Source organism: Pipistrellus kuhlii, unplaced genomic scaffold (assembly GCF_014108245.1).
Source record: "Pipistrellus kuhlii isolate mPipKuh1 unplaced genomic scaffold, mPipKuh1.p scaffold_m20_p_4, whole genome shotgun sequence".
Lineage (NCBI taxonomy): Eukaryota > Metazoa > Chordata > Mammalia > Chiroptera > Vespertilionidae > Pipistrellus > Pipistrellus kuhlii.
In genome coordinates, this window is record NW_023425540.1 from 47,834,789 (window position 1) to 47,858,253 (window position 23,465).

General features: G+C 36.0%; 1 protein-coding gene across 21 annotated transcripts in view; it reads right to left on the bottom strand.

The window, feature by feature from the left end:
• The window catches only part of MCTP1 (multiple C2 and transmembrane domain containing 1), a 422,741-nt gene that overhangs the window by 189,929 nt on the left and 209,347 nt on the right, over window positions 1-23,465 (bottom strand). For 9 of the 21 annotated variants that reach the window (XM_045571756.1, XM_045571743.1, XM_045571745.1 and 6 more), the window contains 4 exons: window positions 20,340-20,399; window positions 15,923-16,000; window positions 11,167-11,337; window positions 7,854-7,984 (listed from right to left, as the gene is read on the bottom strand). In XM_045571756.1, coding sequence (XP_045427712.1) covers window positions 7,854-7,984; window positions 11,167-11,337; window positions 15,923-16,000; window positions 20,340-20,399 — 440 coding nt within the window. The remainder of the gene's footprint in view (window positions 1-7,853; window positions 7,985-11,166; window positions 11,338-15,922; window positions 16,001-20,339; window positions 20,400-23,465) is intronic. The other 12 variants (XM_045571754.1, XM_045571755.1, XM_045571748.1 and 9 more) reach the window with 3 other exon arrangements.

Below are 23,465 nucleotides of genomic sequence, written 5' to 3' on the forward strand. Positions count from 1 at the left end.
TGACTTGCTCCTTAAACCATTCCAGACAGCTTGCAATTCTTTCACCATCCATGCTAGAGCTCAATGGTTTCTTCGTGTTTGAACAAGACAACCGTTCTAGCTATCTTGGCTTCATTAACGTTTACTAATTCTCATTTCAATAACCTGCAGTTGTCTTCTCCTGTCAATATCCCAAGACACCTTGAGGGTAGGCATCTAGCACAGCACCTGGAACATAGTTGGTGCTCTGTAAGTATTAAAGTACTTATACACAAGAAGGTGAAATTGCAGAGGCTAAAATTTACCCAGGGCAGAGTGGCAGGGTAGAACAGGCATTTAATGCACTCACTTTACCACTCCTATATTGTCTTCCTAGAAAGATTTCTTTCCAACACTTATTTCACTCACTCATTCACTCACTACTTATTAAGTACTTGAGGTGTCAGGTCTCTGTTAGTTTTAGGGAATCAGTTTTTTTGTAAGCCTTCTATTTTCTCACATCCTAATTTTCAGAACTACCAGAGTGTGTTGTAATTTTATCATGTATGCCTTATTAGTTTGATATTGAAAAATTACAAAACTTACTATCTATACTGAACCCAACTTATTAATTAATCAATCAATAGAAGAACTGAAACAAAGTCGAAACTGAAGATCCCAGAGCTACTGTAATCTGTAATCATAAATGGGGAAATTGAGACTCAGAGAGATTAAGTGATGGCAAGAAATCAAACTACATTTCCTTTCTCCCATAGGAAAGTTTAAAGTTCTTTGGACTTTAAAAAAAAAAAAAAAACACAAAAAACTTTATGCATTTTTTTTAGCCACATGAATATTTATTTGGTGACATATTCCCCTATGAGTCCAAGGAGAGAAATTTCAGTATTTCTATCACCTTTTTCCTCCCCTGTCATTTTATCTGCCATGCCTGAGCTCGTGGCTGATGATATTCCTATCAGATACAACAGTCTTGTGCAACCAGGATGCTAATTACATGTGTGAGACCACTGGGGTGCAGGTGATACCATTGTAATTAGCTAGTTATTAATAACTAGAGGCCTGGTGTACAAAATTGGTGCACTCAGGGATTGGGTGGGGATCTCTCAGCTTGGCCTGTGCCCTCTTGCAGTCTGGGAGCCCTCGGGGGATGTCTGACTGCCAGCCTAGGCTCAGGAGCAGGCCTAAGCTGTCAGTCAGACATCCTTAGTGTTGCTGCAGAGGCGGCTGCCGCCATGCAGCTGTGCTCACCAGCTGTGAGCCCAGCTTTTGGCTGAGCGGCACTCCCCCTATGGGAGCGCACTGACCACCAGGAGGAAGCTCCTGCGTTGAGCATCTGCCCCCTAGTGGCCAGTGCACATCATAGCGACCAGTCATTTTGCCATTTGGTCAATTTGCATATTAGGGTTTTATTATATAGGATAGGAAAGGAGCACAGGGGGAAGACAAACATTATACACATATCCTTTGGGCTGCTTCCTCAGGAAGCTGCAACTTTGCACTCCCCAGGGAACAACTGGCCTATGCCCAGCAGTAAAGCACTGGGAGAAGGGATCCAACAGAAAGAAGATGGACACATGCCCAGTAAAGTTGGAGTGACATAGGGAAGCTACTTTTCCGTCAGTCACACCTGGGAACAAAGATCATTGGCCAGAATGGGCATGGCCACTGCAAGCACATGGAAAGTTGGGATTGCATAATCTCCTAAACAAAGAAATTCTTTCTTATTGCTCCCTTGTTGCTCTTGTGGCTCATGACTCTTGTGCTCTTGGCTTGCTCTTGGCTTCCTTGCATTTGCCCATGTTTCCTCCATAGCCATGGGAACTTGCATACCCCACATGTAATGGACTGATGGACTACAGTGGGCAAACACAAATTAAGCTGGCCTGATGCTGTATTGGACTGTGCAAAAATGGACTGGAAATTGTGGGCACTGGCTCTGTTTTTAGCCCTGCTAAAGGCAAAATGGGACTTCTTCCTGGTAGGGCTGATGGAAATGAAACTCAGCAGTTTGATCCACAGAACTAAAGCTTTATATTATATCGCATCCTCCTGTATGAGTCTCAGAAAAATTATCTCTCTTAGGATATCACAAGAAATTCATCCCCACTGGCAACCTCTCCCCTCATTTAACAGAGGACGTAAATGTTAGACTATTTGGATTTTTAAATAATTTAAAAATAGGAGAGGAATCAAATTTTATAAATATTTTACACATGCATTAACACAGGTAGCCCACACATCTGATATGTCACATATAGCCTGCAAGTATTTTGAGGGGAAAGTAGGAGCTGCATAACCTGGAGGGGTTGACAGTGGCCCTTTTTTTGCTAACTTGCTTTCACTAAATTGCAGTTCACATAGTATGCCCTGGTGAGTGAACTTAGAGATTATGTAACCTAAATGTAATTGAACTAATCTTCAAAAAATGAACACCACTTGTTTTAAAGGATCCCAGTAAGTAAACTGTGGAGAGAAGAGAGTGCTGACTGAACAAGCAAAAGTGAACAGAATGATAAACAAGAATTGCAGGGTTGCCAAAACTGGTTTGGCTCAGTGGATAGAGCATCAGCCTGCGGACTAAAAGGTCTCAGGTTCGATTCCGGTCAAGGGCATGTACCTTGGTTGCGGGCACACCCCCAGTAGGAGATGTGCTGGAGGCAGATGATCAATGTTTCTCTCTCATTGATGTTTCTAACTCTCTATCCCTCTCTCTTTCTCTCTGTAAAAACCTCAATAAAATATATTAAAAAAAAAAAAAAAGAATATGCAGGGCTGACGCTTCCAGCAGAGCTCCCTGTCAGCCACCTTCACATGCCAAAGGTGCTGCAATGGGGTCTAACAGGAATTCAGCCAAGACAAGTCAAAATTATCAGAAGAATATTAGCAATAGAAATGTTCATCTACTCTTCTTGACAATCAACTGCTATGGGTATGTTGTTCCTAGAAGTATTAGATAATGATATTATGAAGCCATCATGATTAGCAAGACATTTAAAAACAAAGTCTTCAGAATAAAAAACACAAGCCTTTATAGAGTTTCTTTGGTGGGGGTTATTTTTAAGAACATATTTTTTATAATTTTGACCAAATTTAACAATAAAACTATGAAGCTTTTTTTTTTTTTTTGAGATTTCTTAGTATATGGGGTGTCCCCCAGGATGTATACACGTAGTTTGAATAATTATAAAGGCGGTGTTTATTAAAATACATTTCATTTTCAAAATTAAGCTATCAGATGTTAATGTATAAATACATGTTTTGGGATACCTGTATTTTATATTAGTAAAAATAATAATACATGATATGTTATAAAATCTTAGAAATCAATACAATACCTAATTTCTTGGAATTTTGTAGTATAAAATATTCAATATGTAACTGTTAAAAGTGTTTGCAAGTTTCACAATTATGCAGTTTTTATGCCATCTCTGACACTATAAAAGGCTAATGCTGTTGTTACCTTCCTCCTGTCAGAGGCTGTCACTGTTCAATCATCTTTTAGGCGCATTGCTTTATCAAAGCATTCTCCTGTAAGCTTGTGAGATTTCCCATTCAGTGACTCAAAGATAAACTAGTTAATATACACTTTGGAAACTTTGCTCTTTGTTTAAGAAATACTGCAGTGAGCATAAACTTTCTCAGGAAATCTTGAAGGAAAAATGGTAACCCACAAAAGCAAACAGATTAAAATCTTCATATATTGGGTTTAGGTTGAGTTTTTGAAAAACAAAGTGGAACATCAATGACACACTCCATTCCATACTTAAATATTGTCTATCTCCCTAATGAAATATTTTATTCAATCCCTAGTAAGGAAAATGGTGAAATATCATGATTTTCTAAAAGAACTCTCTTCCATATGGAGCTTTCTGATGATCTTTCTATGTGCTTTCAAATTAATAATGGATCAGAACTGTTCCTGCCCCTTTTTACGTGGGGAGTAAAAGAATTCTCGTAGTACTGCTATCACAAATAAGAGACATTGCAAATCAGAATATAGAGAATGTTTAAGGTTTAAGTACACTGGTCTTCAACTTTTGGAAAACAATAATTTGGTTAATATCCAACATCAAATGCTGTTTTCCCCTTTTGCCGCACTGCACAGTGAGTGCACCTGCATACCCCACATTTCTCTCTTTCAGCATTGAGTATGCAGGTACAGATTTAGTTTTATGATTGTAGAATTTTGAAGCATTTGTTTTTCACCCACAAGTTGCCCATTTGGAAGAAGTGTTCCTTATCCTATACCATTAATAAAAATTTTGTTGACATAGAGCTCTCTTCTCAAACTTATATCTTTGATGTCCTGGGCAGCCTCAGCCCTGATAACAATGCAACAAATAAAGTCAGTAGGAATTCACTAACCTAAAATATATGTACCCAAAATCAATACCAGTTTACAGATAAACAAATATTTTGCACACTAATAAATAATGCTGTAGATCTTGCTATATTGGACTGCACATAGCTCCAACTGGATACAATTGCTTGGCACAGGATTTCTTATTCTGCATGTTCATAAAAACAACTTGTTTCTGACAGCACTCATTCTTGGCAATTTACCACAGCTGTCAGCAGCCAATTTGTTCAGATTATTGCTCTGCATAAAAGTGCAACAATCATGAGGATTTATTAGCTGATTATCGGAAAGGTGGCAATCCATCTTGCCTGCCAAAATGCAGGTGATCAGAAAGTTAAATAATTACCTGCAGATTAGCATTATTTCACCTTCACTTGACATCTGTAGTTCAATGACAGGCAGAATTTGCTGTTTAAACTTGCAGTATGGCATACATAACCCAAGCTGGCTTACTGACTACTTGGCATTTTATTGAGCACTTAAGTGTTTTTGGAACATTCTGAATGTAAAATCAAGGCAAAAGGAGCATGGGCGTTAGAGTCAGGAGTCCTGGACTTGAGTCTCAGAATATCCAGTTTCAAAAAACTAGGCAACCTTTAAACCTCTAGCTGCCTCGCCTTGTGTATCTGGAAAATTATTGTATGAACCACCCTTATTATTGCCTATTATTGAGCTAATGGATGTAAGTGTGCCCTTTTTAAAAAAAAAAAATATATATATATTATTGATTTTTTTACAGAGAGGAAGGAAGAGTGATAGAGAGTTAGAAACATCGATGAGAGAAACATCGATCAGCTGCCTCCTGCATACCCCCTACTGGGGATGTGCCCTCAACCAAGGTACATGTCCTTGACCAGAATCAAACCTGGGACCTTTCAGTCCGCAGGCCGATGCTCTATCCACTGAGCCAAACCGGTTTTCAGCTAAGTGTGCCCTTTTAATAACCAGAGGGCATTAACTGCCTAGATATCATAATGATACAAAAGTTATGATATATATATATATATATATATATATATATATATATATATATATATATCTTGATAAAGGTATAGCCCACTGTCTTTTCTTTTCAAAAAACAATTCAATAATTTTTAAATATAAAGATTACTCAGGCACTTTCACATTTTAACTCATCAAATCAAACCGTAACCTCCTAGTTCATAGATCAATGTTCAACAACTGAGCCACACCCACTGCACTCTAATTATCTTTTGGTCACTAAATATAGCTAAGGTTGTTACAAATTATGATTTCAAATATTTTTCCTCAATTATACTGAAACTTTGTACCTTCCACTAAGGCATGCTGTTCTAACTTCCTTTTCATTAATATCAAATATCATATTGTCTACTTATTTAGAGAAGGAAGAACCAGAATTTTGAGTATTAAATCAAGCTTCAGATATTTACATTAAAGTTCGACAATTGTTTATTGAGCACCTATTAGGTGCCAAATACTTTTCTAGGCATCAAAGATGCCACATTGTACAAAACACTCAAAATCCTCATGGAACAAAACCCACATAGAGCATACATTCTCGTGATGGGAAATAAAAGATAACATAAATAAATAAGATGCACAGTATGTCAAGTGGTGCTTCTTCAATTGAGAAAACAAAGAAGGATAGGGGAGAGGAAATATCTAGGAAAAGGGGTTTCAATTTTAAATAGATTTGGTATGGATGCCTCTCTGACATGACATTTGTGCACAGACCTAATGGCAAGTGGACACCTGAAGCGTCTTACAGACACAGGGAAGAGTCCTGAGGTGAAAGAGTGCTCAGTGTGCTTGAGAAATAGCAAAGAGGCTAGCACAACTCAAAGAGAGCAAGAAGTCCAGGGTAGAGGGGTCACAGAGCCAGACCATGAAGAACATTATGAACTATCGGGAAGGGGAGTTAAACTAATGTTATGTGGAATAAAAGTAATAAGATTAAGATAGCAAATTGCATGTGACAGTCATTCTATTGTAATTATCTTTATTTTTTAAATATATATTTTTCATTGATTTCAGAGAAGAAGGGAGAGGGAGAGAGAAACATCAGTGATGAAAGATAATCATTCTGGGGATTGGCTCACAACCTGGGCATGTGCCCTGACTGGGAATCAAACCTTAACCTCCTGGTTCAAAGGTCAATGCTCAACAACTGAGTCACACCCACTGCACTCTAATTATCTTTTAGTCACTAAATATAGCTAAGGTTGTTACAAATTATGAAAGTGAATTAATTATTCAAGGAAAGGCTAGGTAGTATCTAATTGAAAAAGCTCACATTATGTTGAGGGAGACAAATATAGACATTTAATTATAATAAAATGTATTCAATATTAACAATTGCACAGGGATACTAAAACTGGTGGTTATCTAGAGAACTAGATAAACTTTAAGAAAAATCTAAGAATAGTATTTCACTAGAGCAAAAATATATGCAACAAAGGCCTGCCCTTTTAAAAGGATTGAAATGTAACACACTATTCGGTTACAGTGGTGTTTTTCTAATTTCATCTTATAAGCTAAATATGAAAGGTTAACGGAAGCTAATCTTTAACCCCTCACTTTAAAATCCTGTGAAGGAAACCTTATAGATCAGAATCACACACACACACACACACACACACACACACACACACACACACACACACAGATATAGAGATATGTTGGGTTGGATACTGTTTCTGCTTTTCTAGCATAAAATTATGTTTATTAGTATGCATGCAGTTCTTCAGGCTGTATGTTTACAGGCTTGGAATCGTGTGAACTACAATGAGGAAAGAATTTACTGAACTAACAGATTCTTTTGTATAGCATCTTGTTTTTCAGTATTGGCAGGTTTCAATGTTTTGCTATAAAGATACATATAAAACTATCAAGATATATAAAAATATGCTTTGAAGATGAGAAAACAATTCATGTAACTAAGTAGGCATTCAAAGCGACTCTATCTTTGTGCAGAAATGTCATGGAAGCCTCAGAATAGTCCTTTCTTCACTATGTTATCAGATTAACATGGATCTGCCCCACTTAATGCTTCCTTCACTAAAACTTGGGAACTCTACCAACTTATGAACTCATAGGAGATTATAAAGACTCTTTGCCTTGTAAAGGACTTTTAGGAAACAATGCATTTTATAGTGACAATATGCTTTATGAAAAGTAATATGATCTCAGATCACTTTACAGACTATGAATATGCCTTTTGTTTCTTTAAGTATCTTATATCAAGTGAGATTCCTCTTTCTCAACTCCTGTAATTTTTAAGCACAATGTTTCTGACATCTGGAGAAAATTTCTGGATATCAAATTTGGATCGCCTGTCCATCAAGTGGTCAAAACTGCCACCTACTGGTCAGTTTTCAAAGCTAGTTTTCAGTTCACCCAAGCACAGCCTTACCATAAGATCCCTTCTTTCAAAACAGTCAGGATCATTTACAATAACCAGAATTAAGGCAAATATCATTTTAACAAAATTCTCCCCCCTTAGTGTGAACCAAAAATATCAAATTGCACAAACCTGCCAATAAAATCATCCCTTTTCCCAGCATCTTTGTCCCATGCAGTAATATCGATGATCCCCCCTCTTTCTTCATAGAGATGAAAATCAAATTGTTCTCTCCATTGAGGATTCAAAGTTTTGGGCATAATCTGAAAAACCAAAAAAGTCCTTATTGTTTCACCCATATCATTCTTTAATACATTGTAACTTGAGACATTAAATCAAACTTTAGGTACTGTCTAGAAAAGCATGTAAGTGTGAGATTTGAACAAAAGCTTCCAGAAATACTGAAAACGAGTCATTAAAGATCACTAGCATCTTTATTGCACATTGTCTGACAGGACCCTGAAGGATGTGTCCTGAAAACCAAAGTAACCCTCTCATCTTCATGAATAATAGCTGAGAGATATGTTTTACGTAGAAAATTCAAAAACATAGTCTATAAGTGAAATAGCTAGGTCTGACACTAGCATTTATTTTACATTACCAGCTAATGCACAAAAATATAACTGATTGTCTGTTATCCTATATAATAAAAGGCCAGCCACCATAAGTGTAATGACCAGAATGACCAGAGACCAGAACCAACATGGTCCCTTGCTGGGCTGGCTCCGGCCCCAAGCAAGCAGTTAGAGGTGATCAGGTAGGCAGGCAGAGTGGTTAGGGGCAATCTGGTAGGCATACTGCCCCTCACTGGGCTGGCCCCGCCCCCAAGCAAGCAGTTAGGGGTGATCAAGTAAGCAGAGGGTCTCTGGCAGGACTGGCCTTGCCCCCCAGCAAAGAAAGAGGGGAGGCCCAGGCCACCATAAGCGACTCTGTGGCAGGCATGTGGCCGGCCAGTGATCGCCCTGCAGAGGGAGGCCCACGCCCAGGCCAGGCAAGCCATCGCACCCATACCTGTCGCCTGCAGAGAGAGGTCACCTGTGGCAGGGGGAGGGGGGAGCAGCACTGCACAGATGGCAAGCAATGGCAGTGGCGGGGGTGGGGTCAGCTGCCTGCAGCTGGGGGAGGGAAAGCCCTGATAGACCCTGGCTAAAGGACCCTACCCAAGGGGTCCCAGATTGTGAGAGCATGTAGGCTGGGCTGAGGGACCTCCCAAGTGCATGAATTTTCATGCATGGGGCCTCTAGTCTTATAATAAAGAAAGATGACAATTCCCAGAATTTCTTTTATTTTCTTACTCTCCTATACATGTGAATTCTTGATCTGAATGCATAAAAAATAATAAAGTTCTATGGGAACGGGAGGGAAAACAAGTAGCTTTGGGGTGGCCAGGTAAACATATCTTCGAATTGGAGCATTGATGTATCATCTCCATTTTATATATGGAAAAACTGAGACCCATCCTAGGTCATTATCTTTTAGTATCCAGACTCTAGGTCAAGTCTTTGATTAGAGCTTCAGATCTCTTTCCCCCAAACAATATGCCAGAAATGTTTGTGAGTTAATATGATTATGTGTGTACTATATATAATCTCCATGTTGCACATACACGAAAGATATCTGAAGTGCAATTTTGTAACTTCAAGTATTCAAATAAGACAATGGGTGGAATCAATGAGTCAAGTGTGACCCATACTGATTTGCTTTAAAATTCCATTCCCCATTGGGTTAAACAACATTCATATTTGTTTCCCTATTCTTTCATTTTAGCAGAAGGGCATGTGGTGGCCTTTTTTCTTTTTAATGTATGGGAGACAGATCTTCTGATGTGAAGGCTTTGAAAGCAATGAAGTATGTTATGTGCAAAGGTAATGCAAATGAATCATGAGTTTTAAAGTTCATCATCTGAAATTAACCAGCAATAGATTGTGGGAAGAAAGAGCAAAGAGTGACACGTGTCCATAGCCTCGTTTCATATTTCATACTTAAAGAGCAGAACTATAAAAATAAGTAATGTTTTAAGCCCACCAGAACATGAAAATGATGATAATTGATAAAGGACAAGAGAGATGTGGCCATCGGTACCTATTTTTGGAATCAGTCATTTCTTTAAAACATGTGATTAAACCCATGGCAGGAGAAAAGATGGCACTGGGTGGCTGCTATGATAATTCAAGTGACTCATAACTGGGCTCGGATGAATGCCTATGATATTTTGGGGAGTGGTCTATCTTACTTATTTGGCCACAAAGTGCCTACATTTTCAGTTTTCTTTTAAATGATTGTCCTTCCCATCTGGTCTCCTTCAGGTCAGAAATGATGCCCTCAGGAAGGTAACTGACCAGCATGCTGGCAGTTTTCACTACAGCATACAAGTGAACTCCATGATATCTCTAATGACTGACAAGACTTCCCCGGGCCAGAAGGAACCTAGTTAGGCTGTGTATCAAAACTTCCTGAAAATAGTGATGTCAAGGCCAAGATATTCCCATGGAGGTAGGATGCGATTTCTAATACGAGATGGATGTGATCATTTGTCCCAAGCTGTCCACGAAGCTGATGTCTATGAAGCCGGCCATTAAAGGGGTTGAAATTGAATACAACAACAGATAAGACATCTGCCCCAAACATAACTATGACCTTTGCTAATTTGTTATTACTACTCTCATTAATATAAAAAATATGATTATTTAACATTTTATTATTACTAATATAATTGGTATTACACAATATACTTTTATTACTACTGACATTATTCTTCCTCTTCCTTCTGCTACTTCCACTTACTATTTATTATGGGTAAGGCAGTGTTCCAAGCCCTTTACATGTATAACATATTTGTTCATTCTTCTCAATAATTTGATTAAGTAGGCACTATTTTAATTCTCATGTTTACAGATGGGGGAATTAGGGCATAAAGAGGCAAAGGGGCTTGCCCATTTCTCACTGCTAGTAGTCACAGAGGGAATTTTGACTCTTTGTTTTCTAAATAAATTTTAAAATAACTTTCAATCTGCATGGGTGAAAGTCAGTTTGAATAAAATGACTCGAAGTACTCTGCACAGGTTTTTATGGCATGTAAAATGATGTCTGTGTAGCACTGATACTAGTCCTAGTTGCAGTAATGAGAGCAGTCAATACGCTTTGAACACTTTATGTGCCAGGCATTGACTTAAGTTTGTTGCAGCCTTCTCTTTTTAAAAGGTGCTTCCTACATTTATTCCTGTGGTATAAATGAAGAAATTCAGACATAATGAAGTTAAGAAGCTTACCCAAGGTCACACAGCACATAAAAGGAAGAGATGCAATATAATTACTGATCTTGTTTGCTGACATGATGTTCAAAGTTCTGTAAAGCATTTTTGTAAAGTTTTCATCTTCCAAAGCATAGCTATTCACTAACCACTGCTTTGAATTAAACCACCAGGAACATAAAGAGACATGTCACCTTGCTCTTATACTTCTGATGCCCAAGCCGGAACTTCACGTAGGGGTCACTCAACCCATTTGAATCCATGGCCTTGAGGTCTCGCCCCTCAATCAACGTGATACTGACTATTCCTCGCCAAAGATGTGATTTTCTGTGTACATCTGACAGACGTAAACTTTGGGTCTGAAACTTTTGGCAAAAGAAAAGAGAGTTAGCTTATTGTGTTTTATACCAAAACACCTCATTTGGCATTATCATTTCCAATGTTGTAACAATTTTTCAAAAATAAAAATGAGGCAGTTATAAATTTTAAATAAAAATGATTTATGGATTATTTATTAATTATGCAATTATTAATAATATATTATCATCTCATGATAAATTTAAGATTATGTAAAAATGGTGAGTGCTCAAAATAAAGTCCAATTTTTCAATTTGTTATATTTCAAGCTATAGGTACTTCAGAATACCAGAGAACATTTATATGTATCAAATATGCCTATATCAAAATTAACATAAAATAAATATAAATATGAAGGCCCTCTTCCACACTGTGATATTAATTTTTAATAATTTATAAATTTTAATATCTTTTTTAATGCTACAAATGGATTTTACAGGTGGTTTTAAGTTATAAGATTAGTAGTAAGTTTTAGTCACTTTTAAAAGTCTTTATTGCCATAGTTAGAGTTTCAATTCACTAAAGAAGTATTTAAGGTAACATAAAAAACAAAATCAATATGTCCACCCAAAATGTCTTGCCTATGTTTGAAACTTGCAATACAAAACTTAAAAATTACATATGTGACTTATATTTTCAGGTATAGATTGTTTATTTCTCATTCTAGTATTTAAATATTTTCTTTAATGATTTTTATTATCTGCAATTCTGAGTCACAATATTCAAGTCAGTGAACCAAATCTGAAGTTTTGAAAATTAACAAGTCTACTAAAGATCGCTATCTGTTCTCTTTGAATTAAACAGCACATAAAACAAGCCAGAGAAAGTGGCTATATGTTAAAATATTTACAATCTAGATTCAGTAACACAGAGACTGCTATTTCTTTCATATTGTCAAGTATGTTTTCTTCACTCATTGTCATTTCATGAAAAAATTCAGCTTTTCTCTCAACTTCAAATTATTCCACTTCTGAATTATGAATTAGCTCCATTTTTGTCCTCAATCCTTCTATTTTAACATTATAATGGTATAGCCTATTTTGTAAGACTCCCCCTCCCACTTTAAATTCCTATTTTTATTCTACATTATAGTAATGCCAGACATTTTTATCTGACATCATCAAAAGTCATGCACTTCAAGGGGCTTTTATTAGGAAAATGAAAACTACATTCTTTAAAAGATAACACTTTTAATATTTGAACATTTCAATGGAGAGCTTTCTAAAGCACATTATATACTTCCCTACTTTGGGACATTTTGAACAACATTGGTTCTGCCTTATTGATAGCAATGTGGAACTGGCCTCTACCTCCCTCACCCCTGAGAGCTCCAAGAGCAGTGTTCCACTGTGTTCTTAAGTGCCACAAAGGTTTCATGGGGCACCTGTAACTTCCACAGTACTCCATGCCCATTTCACCTAGAGCCCTACTGCTCCCATCTGTTTACACATTGGGTTGTCCTTGAATCAAGGATTTCTCAGATTAACATAATTGTCTAGAATTAATTGCACCTAGCCATCTTCAGGGTTGCTGGTTTTTTTTTGTTTTGTTTTTTAGCTCTAAGATTTCATACTCATTATTATTATTATATAATGAAGCAATAGATTTCAGCATCTGTCTGTCTTCTTGTCTGTCTGTCTGTCTATTCACCCATCCACTTCTACTACAGTTGAGACTGCCTCTGACAGCGGACTTTAAAGATCAGATTCTAAACACTGGGACTGACATTTTTGTTAAAAAATAAGAGTGGCAAAGAAGGAAAGAAGAAAAACGATTTTTTTTTTTTGGCAAGCAAGAAGAAATAATTACCTTAGCAAGGACCAAGGAATTGATAGCTACCCATTTACAGAGTTTTAGAATTTAAAAGTGCGCATATGTGTACACTGTGTCCTGTGGTTTCCACTAAAATCCTATGAAGTAGGAAAGCAAGGACTGCTATTTCCACACCATAAGTACAAGAAGTGGGCTTATGGTGTGGAAAGGACAAATAGTGCTTTCCATGGGATCCTTCATGCTTTCCTAGAAATAAATGGTTTGGCTAATAAGTAGAGGATATGTGATTTCAGCATTTCTGACCTTTATTCCTGAGCCTCTCCCAATATTGGTCTTTAGGACAAAGACTCTCTCCTAGGTTTAAAAATAATCATTTAAGTGAAACATTGCTAAAAGATCAGTCCCCAGTTTAACGAGTTGAATATATTTGAAATTCTAGACTAGATTTAATACATGAAATCACCTTCTACAGCTGATGAATATATTTAATAACATTTTCTATGCACTCTAGAAGCAGAAGCCATACATAGCACTCAGTAAAATAACAGTGGGTACAGTCTAGATTACACAGCATCTTTAGTCAGAATGGCTAAGTTAGGTTCTTGAATGGTACCATGTCTGAAACCCTTATTTGCATGCTCCTCCTCCCATTTTCACGTGAGAACAAGAACTTGACATGGAGTGGGAAGGACAAAGAATGCTTTCCATGGGATTCTTTATGTTTCCACAGAAATAAGATGAACTTAATGAAGGCTTTATCTACTGTCATTCGTTGTTACAAATGCTTTTCTGTAACCTGAAAGAACATTTCCACAATGACTTGGAGTGCTAGGAGGGAGGAGTAGAGAGAATATTTCTACACAAAAACAGGGCTACTGAACATGGAGGTTAACTTGATCTGAAAAACATTTAAAGAACAAAAAGGGTTGGGGCTCCAAAGACACACTAATCAGATATCATTTTAAAAGTGATTTTTCCTTCTTCAAATCTTTTTGTTTAAATGGTACTCTTTAAAAAAAACAAAAAAACTTCATTAACGTAGCTATGATTTGATTAACTGCATAGTCATGAAACAGATAAGTAGTTAGTCTAAGTGGAAGACCTTGAAATAAAATTATAAGGTAAAGGGGGAAGAGCTAAAGTTGGACTATCAACAGTAAAAAAGACAAGTGCTTAAAATACATATGCGCATGCCTCTTTCTAGCAATTTCTGACTATGTAACTTGGCATGCTTTCTTATCTATGGGTTTCCAGACTATACTCCATAGCCTCAAGTGTACTAACAGAGCAATTCTGTGTGTGTTAGGGGAATGGTGGTTGGGAGGGTATGTGTATGTGTTGAGGGGCCTGCATAGAAAAAAATATATTTCATAAACTAAGATTTAACCTGCTTAAGATAGCCATTTATTACTTTTACCTTTTTTTTTTTTTAGTTGAACTTTTGGAGAGCTCAGCAAAGGGGTGGGGACAAGTAGAATTCCAAAACGAAAGAAAGAAAAACCTTTGAGAACCGCTAGGTCTCCAAGGTACCTTTGAGTCACTTGCTGCTCTATTTAGTTTCCTTCCCCTGTACAGTAGTTCTCCGAGTGTAGTCCCCTGACCAATAGCATTCGTGTCACTGGGAAACATGTTAGATTCAGATTTTTTTACTCCCATCTCACACCAACTGGATCCAAAGTTCTGCGAGTGGAGCTCACATTCTGGCTGCACTTGCCCTCACTCAGAGGTTCTGACCCATGTCCAGTGTGAGGTTCTGACCCATGTTCAGTGTGAGAACCTCTGCGTCAGACGTTCTAAGGAGTATGCTCACTGGCCTTCTCCTATGTTCTCATAACTATAATTAATCACTTTGATTATAAAGTTATCCACTCACTGGCATGGATATGATGCATGCTAATTAAAGACCTTCTTTAGTCCTGCTTCTGAATTTACTGGTTAGGAAAGCATATTGATCTGGATATGTGGAGGGTTTACAGAGTAAAGTAGGGACCCACTAAAAAACTGGGCGAAGTTTGTGTATTATTTTCTTTCTTTGTTAATGTTTTTTTCTCTCTCATAAAATACATCAGTATAACACATATTAATTGAAATATTGACCAGTCAACCAAAAATTACTTATTGAGCAGCTAAAGGGCAAGGAGCATTAAACAAATACAACATGTCCCTCGATAAAATTAACATATTACAGCTGGTACTTAATGGTAATTACTTAAGATATTGTTTTCAACTATGCCCTTGTTGAAATAGAGTTCTATTTGAGGAGGGAAAGAAAAGAATAAAGTGGAAGATCAACCTAGCTTCAAAGCAAAGAACCAGCTCTGCAAAAGGAAGAAATAATCTTTAGATTTTTAAAGCAGTAGTCCCCAAGTTTTAGTAGGCCATTTGTTGAAATCACGGGGTCTGACCCTCCCAGATGAGTATCAGTTTCTGTGGAGCAGAGTCACATGTCTATTTCCAACATGTGACCCACGTGACTCCCACACCCAGCAGGGAAGACATCCTCTCTCACAGGGAATATTCATCCCCATTCAGACTTCATAAAGGAGATCAGGAGGCCAGGCAACAAAATACATTTCCAAGTCTGAGTCAATGATATTTACCTTCAGGAGGATTTTAGAATTAGTGAGCCAGCACTTAAAAGAGAATATTGGTTTATGTATATTGTTCCTTGAAAAGAAATAACATGATTTCAATTCCCAATTATATGCATAGAAGAGGTGAGGATAGGGAATGGGTTTTCGGAATAGTAAGCTGGGCATGAGAATTCACAGCTCATGCAAGCTCAGGAAACAAATAAGTAAACGGAATGGTGGAACTTACTTGTGCGTTTTGGTAATACACACTCTGAAGCTCTGCTCTGCAGAAGCCCAGCGCGGGGAAAGCAGGCCTGCTGCACGTCTGGATGGAAATGAAGGATCAGAGCTGTGGGGGAAAGCTTGGTGCCCCTAGCAACACCTCGTTGCAATCGGAGGTTAGCATTACTCATCCAAAAAACATTACTTGAAAACAATATTTATTTGCTTCTTAAATCACTGTCAGAAAATGTCTTCTAGCAAAATGAAGATAAATGCCAATGCAACGATATGGTTTCCAGCCACTATTTTCTTTAGTAGCAAAATGCTGCAGTGGTCAAGAGCATAAAGGGCAGAGATGATATGGTGATGCATTCCACTTGGGTGGTTTCTGGTGTTCGTTAATAGGTGTAGCAGAAAAAGAAACAGCAAAATAAATCATGGAGAAAAAATCATTTTCACAAGTCCGCCACTTCAAAAAGTTTTGGAGACTCTTTCCAATAATATCTTTTGTTTCCAATGTCAAAAAAGTGATAAGGAGAAGGATGGGGGGCATAAATGATGATGGAGAAAAAACAATATATGTAATATTTACACACACATATATGTTAATATATGTGGGTAACACACATATTTACTTATATGTGTATGTGTATATATTTTTAATAAAGTGATAAAGCTCTAGAAGAATTGTTACATGAACAGAAAAAAAGCTATGATAATGTTAACTGTTCCCACATGCTAATATTTTGTAATGATTAAAGAAATATCTCTAAAGTAACAGAAATTTTGCTCCACATAACACTTGCCTTTGCTACTAAAAAAACAACCAAAAAGTCCCTTCACTGCTAAAACCAAGAGCAGCAAGAGATTGATTATGATACAGCTGAACATCAAGAAATAGTGAGTTAAAAGTTTGTATTAAATGACTTCTAGAACAGCTAGACATTTCCAAACAATAGTATGATGAGAGTTATCAGGTTTAATAACATGAAAAGAAAGGGTTAGATTAGACCAGTCTGAAAGATAGGTTAGACAATACAGAAAGAAATTAACTTGTACTGAACAGCTATTATATGCTGGAGTTTTCATGCTCCAGTATTTTTCATGACAAGTATTTTTAAGGTTAAAAAACAACAACAAAAAAACAACAACACAGAAGCACAGAGAAGATACCTACTCAAAGCCAAATGGCTACCAGTTGGCAAAGCTGAAATTTGAATCTGTGGTTGCTGATACTTAATTGATTCTTTTCCCCACTATATCTTAATTTTTAGACAGAGCCTAAGTTCATGATACAAAAGAAAGAAACTGATTTATACAGGAACTGTTGAGATATTTTGACTTACATTTAAAGGAAATACATTCTTGGGTATTAATTATTGAGAAAGGCTAATCAGAGGCTTAGAAGAATTAAAAGTCAGCAGGTGGTAATAACTGTAGCATATAATGTTTACTAAAGCTTTTGAGCATTAACTGTATGTCATAAGAAATAATAGCCCAATGTCTACTAATAAGGTGGTGAAGTTTTAGAAACTTGCATATAAATTGAGAACACATATATTCCAATTCTAGTTAATAAAGTTTATTAATTCCATTTATTGAAAAACTGAATTGCTAGTATCAGGAGGCATCCTATTGTTCTAGATCTTGATTAGAAACCAGATCAAAACAAAAAAATCTATTTAGACTTAACAGGTGACTAAAGGAACACTCAACCATCCTAATCTCCAGAGATGTGGAAATAATCTTTGGCTTTTGTTATTCTGGATTTTATTACCTGCACACAACCTAATCCTTCCAAATGAGACCCAGACCCTGTGAATCTGGAATGAAAGGCCTTGCTTGTGTCTTTACAATAGCTGTGTGCGGAGTCAGCCCTTTCCTCTATTTTTAGCACAGAGGGTGCACATGCTTTTATTTAATTAAATGATTCGCTGAGACGCTACAAAGAAAAGATAATGACAGCCTAGAAGGACTGTTTTGTGCTGCAATGCCTGGAGTGAGGAGCAATTATTAGCTCAATACCAAGGCACAGGCGTGTTCTATCTTTTCCTTTTCCTGCTGAGTTTATTCCCGTGAATTGCACCTGGATGAAGAAGTTCAACAAGTAGATTTGCTCTACAGCCATCCACCCTCTCAAAGTACGATTGCCTTTTCAGAAATCCCTCCCAGTGCTTTGTGCAGCCTAGTTTGAAGTGTCTCCTCTAATAATAGAGCTTCAATCCCTTTTTTTCTTAGAAGATGATTCCCTGGCACTATAATCCTTAGAGAAATTCTCCTGGTTTTTTATCCTTAGAGTTTATTTCCTATTTCTATTGCTTCCTGATAACAATTTACAGTGTCAGGAAGGTATTTATGTTTACTTCAAATGTTTTAACTACCCTTCCTAAAGTTAATTGTGGCCAAACAAAAGCTCTTAATCTTTTATTATATTTGCCTCAAATGTACACTAACAAAAATCATCATATATGTTATAATGTTGTTGGTTTGCAAAAGTAACCTATCAGTTTCCACTAATAAAATGGCATAAAACAATAAATCCTAGGTTTGACTTACAGAGACTTGATCATTGATTTGATAAAATGATACCTCAAACATTAGCTACTCCATAGCCCTCAAACACATCCATCCATTGGGGGCTTAAGAAGCATGGAGAAGGTTCATATAATGCAAGAAGAATTTGAAAGGCTGTCAGTAAAGACAAACGAAGAGGCGACTCAATTTATACATCACATATCTATTCATCATTGATCCCAAAAGGAACTCTTCTGCTTTAAATCTTCACCAAACATTTATTTCTATGACATTTAGAGAGAAAAACATTGGTCCTGATCATACCATCTACAATAGGTACTTCAGAGCAATGGACTCATTTCTCTGGGCCTTAGTTTCCTCATTGACAAAATAAATGAGTCCTAAAGGTTCAGCCTTTATGATTCAATTTGTCACTTACTTTCAGAAAAAAAAGGACATTGGATCTCTATACCTAAGATTAAAAAAAAAAAAACACAAAAAAAACCCTACTTTCTAAATGTGTATATTTCTTATTCTAAAATAAGATAGTTCAAGAGATTGAAAAAGGTTAATAAAGAATACTTAAGGATGAATACAGCCAAATGGGAAGAACTGATAAGTGGAAGGCTCCTTTGGAAGTAGTAAAGTGGAAAGAAGATGTTGAAAGGGAAATCCTTTAAAGGTATCAATTATGGGGTTGGTCCTGATGACAAGTCTTCATTCATAATAATCAGTCTGCACATTTGATGCATAAAGACCAAACTCCATGCAGAATGCCCCTGAATTCTGCTCTCTTGGCAAAGGAGTATGCCATATGAATTCACCATATTTATGGGTCTTAAGGAAACAAAACAAATGTTTGAAAAAGATCCATTTTCTATTAAGGGTAATGGAACGATTCAAAAGGAATTATTATGATGTTAGCAAAGATACAGAATTACATCAGTGAAGGCAGCCAGCAGTAGGCTGAAAGGAAATAAAGAGGCTGTAATAATTAAAATAAGCTCACAACAATAAAAGGTTGTAAAGAAAACATGTGTGTGGAAGGTACAGATAATGAATAGATGTGGCTTATTCTTGCTCACTGGTCAAGTCAGTGCATGACTTAATCTAGTACCTGCCAGTCATCCTAAGAGACACCACAACAAATCTTAATATTCTAAAAGAGAAAGGTAGTTCTCAGTCATGAGCAGTGAAAGAGCCAAAAAAAAAAAAAAAAAAAAAAAGATAAGAAAATGGCAAAGCCCTTCTAGTGTAGCATTTTCACTGCAATATCTATTGCTAAAGAGTCATGTACCAAGTGTGAATTTTCAAAGAGAAAAACTTGTGCAAGCAAAATCATAAGTGCATTAGTAGAGGAGAAAAAAAGATGAGAGTTCATTATGTTTCAGTCATGAAAGAGTAAATAATGTAAAATTGCAATGGCATTTAAAACAAATTGTGGAATTTTTGGTTTTTTCTTTATTTAAATCAAAAGCAAAGTTGGTGTTTTCTAATTCATAAGATTTTTTCAAAGAAAGAACACAATTATCTAGTATGCATATAATGTAAAATTATTGTAATAGAAGAAAATTTTCTCAAACAGATGAAACAGATTTTAAAAGAAGGGTTAAGACCCTCAATGGATCGTTTAGACTACACCATCATATTCCTGTAAGGTCCGGGGGCCTCAAGCTGATAAGAATTTGGGATAAACTTGGTCCCACAAGAAAATGACTTCAAGCAATAGTATATTAAACATATGAAGTTCTTTTACAAGTGAATAAATCAGTCATATGAATGACTTAAAATCAAAGTTAATAAAGAAGGCAAATGAATACACTTGAGAGCCTATTTTAAAAAGTAAATTTTTTAGTTCATATTTAACTTTTAAAATTACTATTTAGAACCAAAAATCAAGATTTTTAATAAAAAGATTCAGACATTACCCTCCAAAAGAAAGACTTCACAGAGAAATAAGATCCAACCACTTCATTGTTTGAGAGATCCTAAAAATAAACAAATATTTAGCTAAATTTTGAAGTGCTTTTGAGAATACTTTATTAGCCCAACAAAATCAAAACAAATAAAAACCACAAAATTAAAAACAAAGCAAAAATTATATATTCTAAGTACACTTTGGGTCTTTGTAAACTGTAAATTTTCTTCACTTGAATAAATTAAAGCTTTTCTTATTCATGTTTGATAGCAATAGTAAAGTAGAGGATTATTTCTATAATTTTTTTAAAAAGTCTACTTACCTCTTCAGTCTCAGTTGTTGATTAATGTATCTGAAAGCCTAACATTTTATTTTAAAAAGAACTGTTTAAACATATTTTAAGAATTTGTAATAAGCTGGATAATATCTGTTCCTATTTACAAAACAACATAACACTATAGACACTCAGAGTGTTTTTAAAGAATAATAGCAAAGCACACATCTAGTCAAATTTGGTTATATATATATATATATATATATATATATATATATATATATATATATATATATATATAACTAGGAAGATAAATAAATGACTTAGTTAACTTGAGCTTTCCAAAAATAAATTTAAAAAGAAATTAATGCTGAGAAAGGTGATTATTGAGTTGTAAACAAAGCAGTGAATTCGTGCTGGATATTTTATTACTTAATCCTGAGATTTTATAATGTGAAATCAACTCAACTCTAGAAAATAAAAAACATAATTAACTTACTTTTAAACACAAAATTTAAATTATATGCACCCTTTAAACTTTAATTCTGTTTCTGGATGCCAATTACAGTAAAATTAAGGGGAAATTGTGATAGTTATGAAAAAGTATCAACCTTTGACATAGTAATGAAGAGGAAGCAGTTTTCTAATGTATTTGATTATTCCATGATTTTGTGTAAGCAACTAAGATTGTAGTGGTCCAGCCCCTCAAATGATGCCTCATACTTAATAGATAATCAATAAATATTTGTTGACTATTAATCACTTGGAGTTTCATTTGGGTGAGGATATATATTCCTTCCAAATGCAATACCAAAACTTATATCCTATATAATAAAAGCCTAATATCCTAAGTGTCCAGTCGTGCAGTTGGCCATTCAACCAATCAAAGCATAATATGCTAATGATATACTAAGGCTGCTCAACTGTGTGCTATGACATGCACTGACCACCAGGGGGCAGACGTTCCAACTGGTAGGTTAGTTTGCTGCTGATGTCCAACTGATCGGGACTGAGCAAGATGGGCCAGATATGCCTTAGAGCTCTCCCCTGGTCCCTCCCCAGCCCTGATTGTGCACTGGTGGGATGCACCCTCTCGCAATTTGGGACCCTTCAGGGGAGTCAGAGAACCGGTTTCGGCCCGATCCTGCAGGCCAGGCCAAGGGACCCCACTGGTGCACAAATTCATGCATTGGACCTCTAGTCAGAAGATAATAATGATCTAGACCACATGTGTCAAACACAAGGCCCGCAGGCCAAATCCGTCCCGCCAGGCCTTGCAATGTGGCCTGCACCGCGCTGTCATCACTGCACTCTGCTGCGTTTCCATCACAATGACAGTTTATGACTGTTCAGTAAACCATTCGGCCCGCGATTTAGGCTGGATTTTAGATTTTGGCCCCTTCTCTGATTGAGTTCGACACCCCTAATCTAGACTATGTTAGAATGTGCATCAGTTTAAATAATTTAAGTTTAAAAGTGGAATGATATCAGAGATAATCTATACAATCTACCTGTGCTTTTTACATGAAATCTATTTCTTGAAACTAATTACTTGCATAGGGTTTGGTCAGGTAGCAGGATTAATGTCAGGGGTCATAGGGAAAAAATCTTGTGATTAAGACATTGTTTTACTATCACCACAGAGTTATAATTCATTTACATTTACAAGTATGGTTCTCATTTGTCACACTTACACATTGTCACAACAGTTTCTGAAAAAAATCCTTAAGGAATACACTTGTATTTGGACATTGGAGCATAAACCTTAGGTGAAATGGCTGCTGTCTTTTTCGATGCTATACTGTTGTTTAACTCAAAAACCTTACTCTGAGTTTTAAAAAAGATGCATGTTTTCTTTTTTATTGCCAATTCTTTTCTTACTTTGATTCCCAGTTCTTTTCAAAGAAAGCAGCATGGTTAGCAACATGTGGAAAATTTTTCAAGTATCACATTCAAGAAATTATTGCTTGAAGTCTCCTTACACAAATACTTTCCTCAGAGCCAATAACAAAGGTTGTGAAACTAGCAGTAACTTTTATCTTAATGTAAAATGTGTTAAGGTTCCTTAAATGGATGTGAAAATCTTGGCTCTAGACTCAAAATATTTACAACAAATAAGACAACCGCTGAGCATCTATAATTACTGTAAATTCATTGAAGTGTCAGGTGTTCTAAGGTGACTAATGTTGAAACTTCACCAACTCCTTACTTTTCATTCTTCCTTAAATTGGCACAGAGGATAACCTAATTATGTAACATATAAAAACAGTAAAATGAGAATGATGAATTTGGCAAAGAGGGGGCAGTTTAATGATCACAATTTTTTAAATTTTGGGAGTTTAATTGAGGTAAAAACACATTCTTTTATAATAGAAATGTTTGTGCTATTTGCCTTTTGTTCATTGCTGCATTTTATAAACTGAATCTCAGAAGCCTTCATCATGAGATTGACTTTACAGCATTTTTAAATGACATAAGTTTAAGAGCATAAATAGTGACAAATTAAAGATTTAAAAGAGAATTTTATACTTCTTTCAAAAACATATAAATAAGCATCTCATTTTTTCAAATACGTATACATAATATTTTGAAATGAAGCACCAAAGGAAAGCCATTTTGGTCACTCACAGTAGAGAGGGTCAATGTCCAAAAAAGTTTCTATATTTTGTGCAATTTTTAAAATATTTATTATCAGTATATGAGGTATTTGTAGAAAGGAACTGATAATTGTTAAATATCTTTTTTTTTTTTTTTTTTTTTTTTTTACTATGGCTGACTGAGATACTTAAAAATGTGTTAATTTGTTTCTCTAGCATTTCTTAAATTAAACCACTTAGAAGTTTTCACTGATGCATTTTTAAT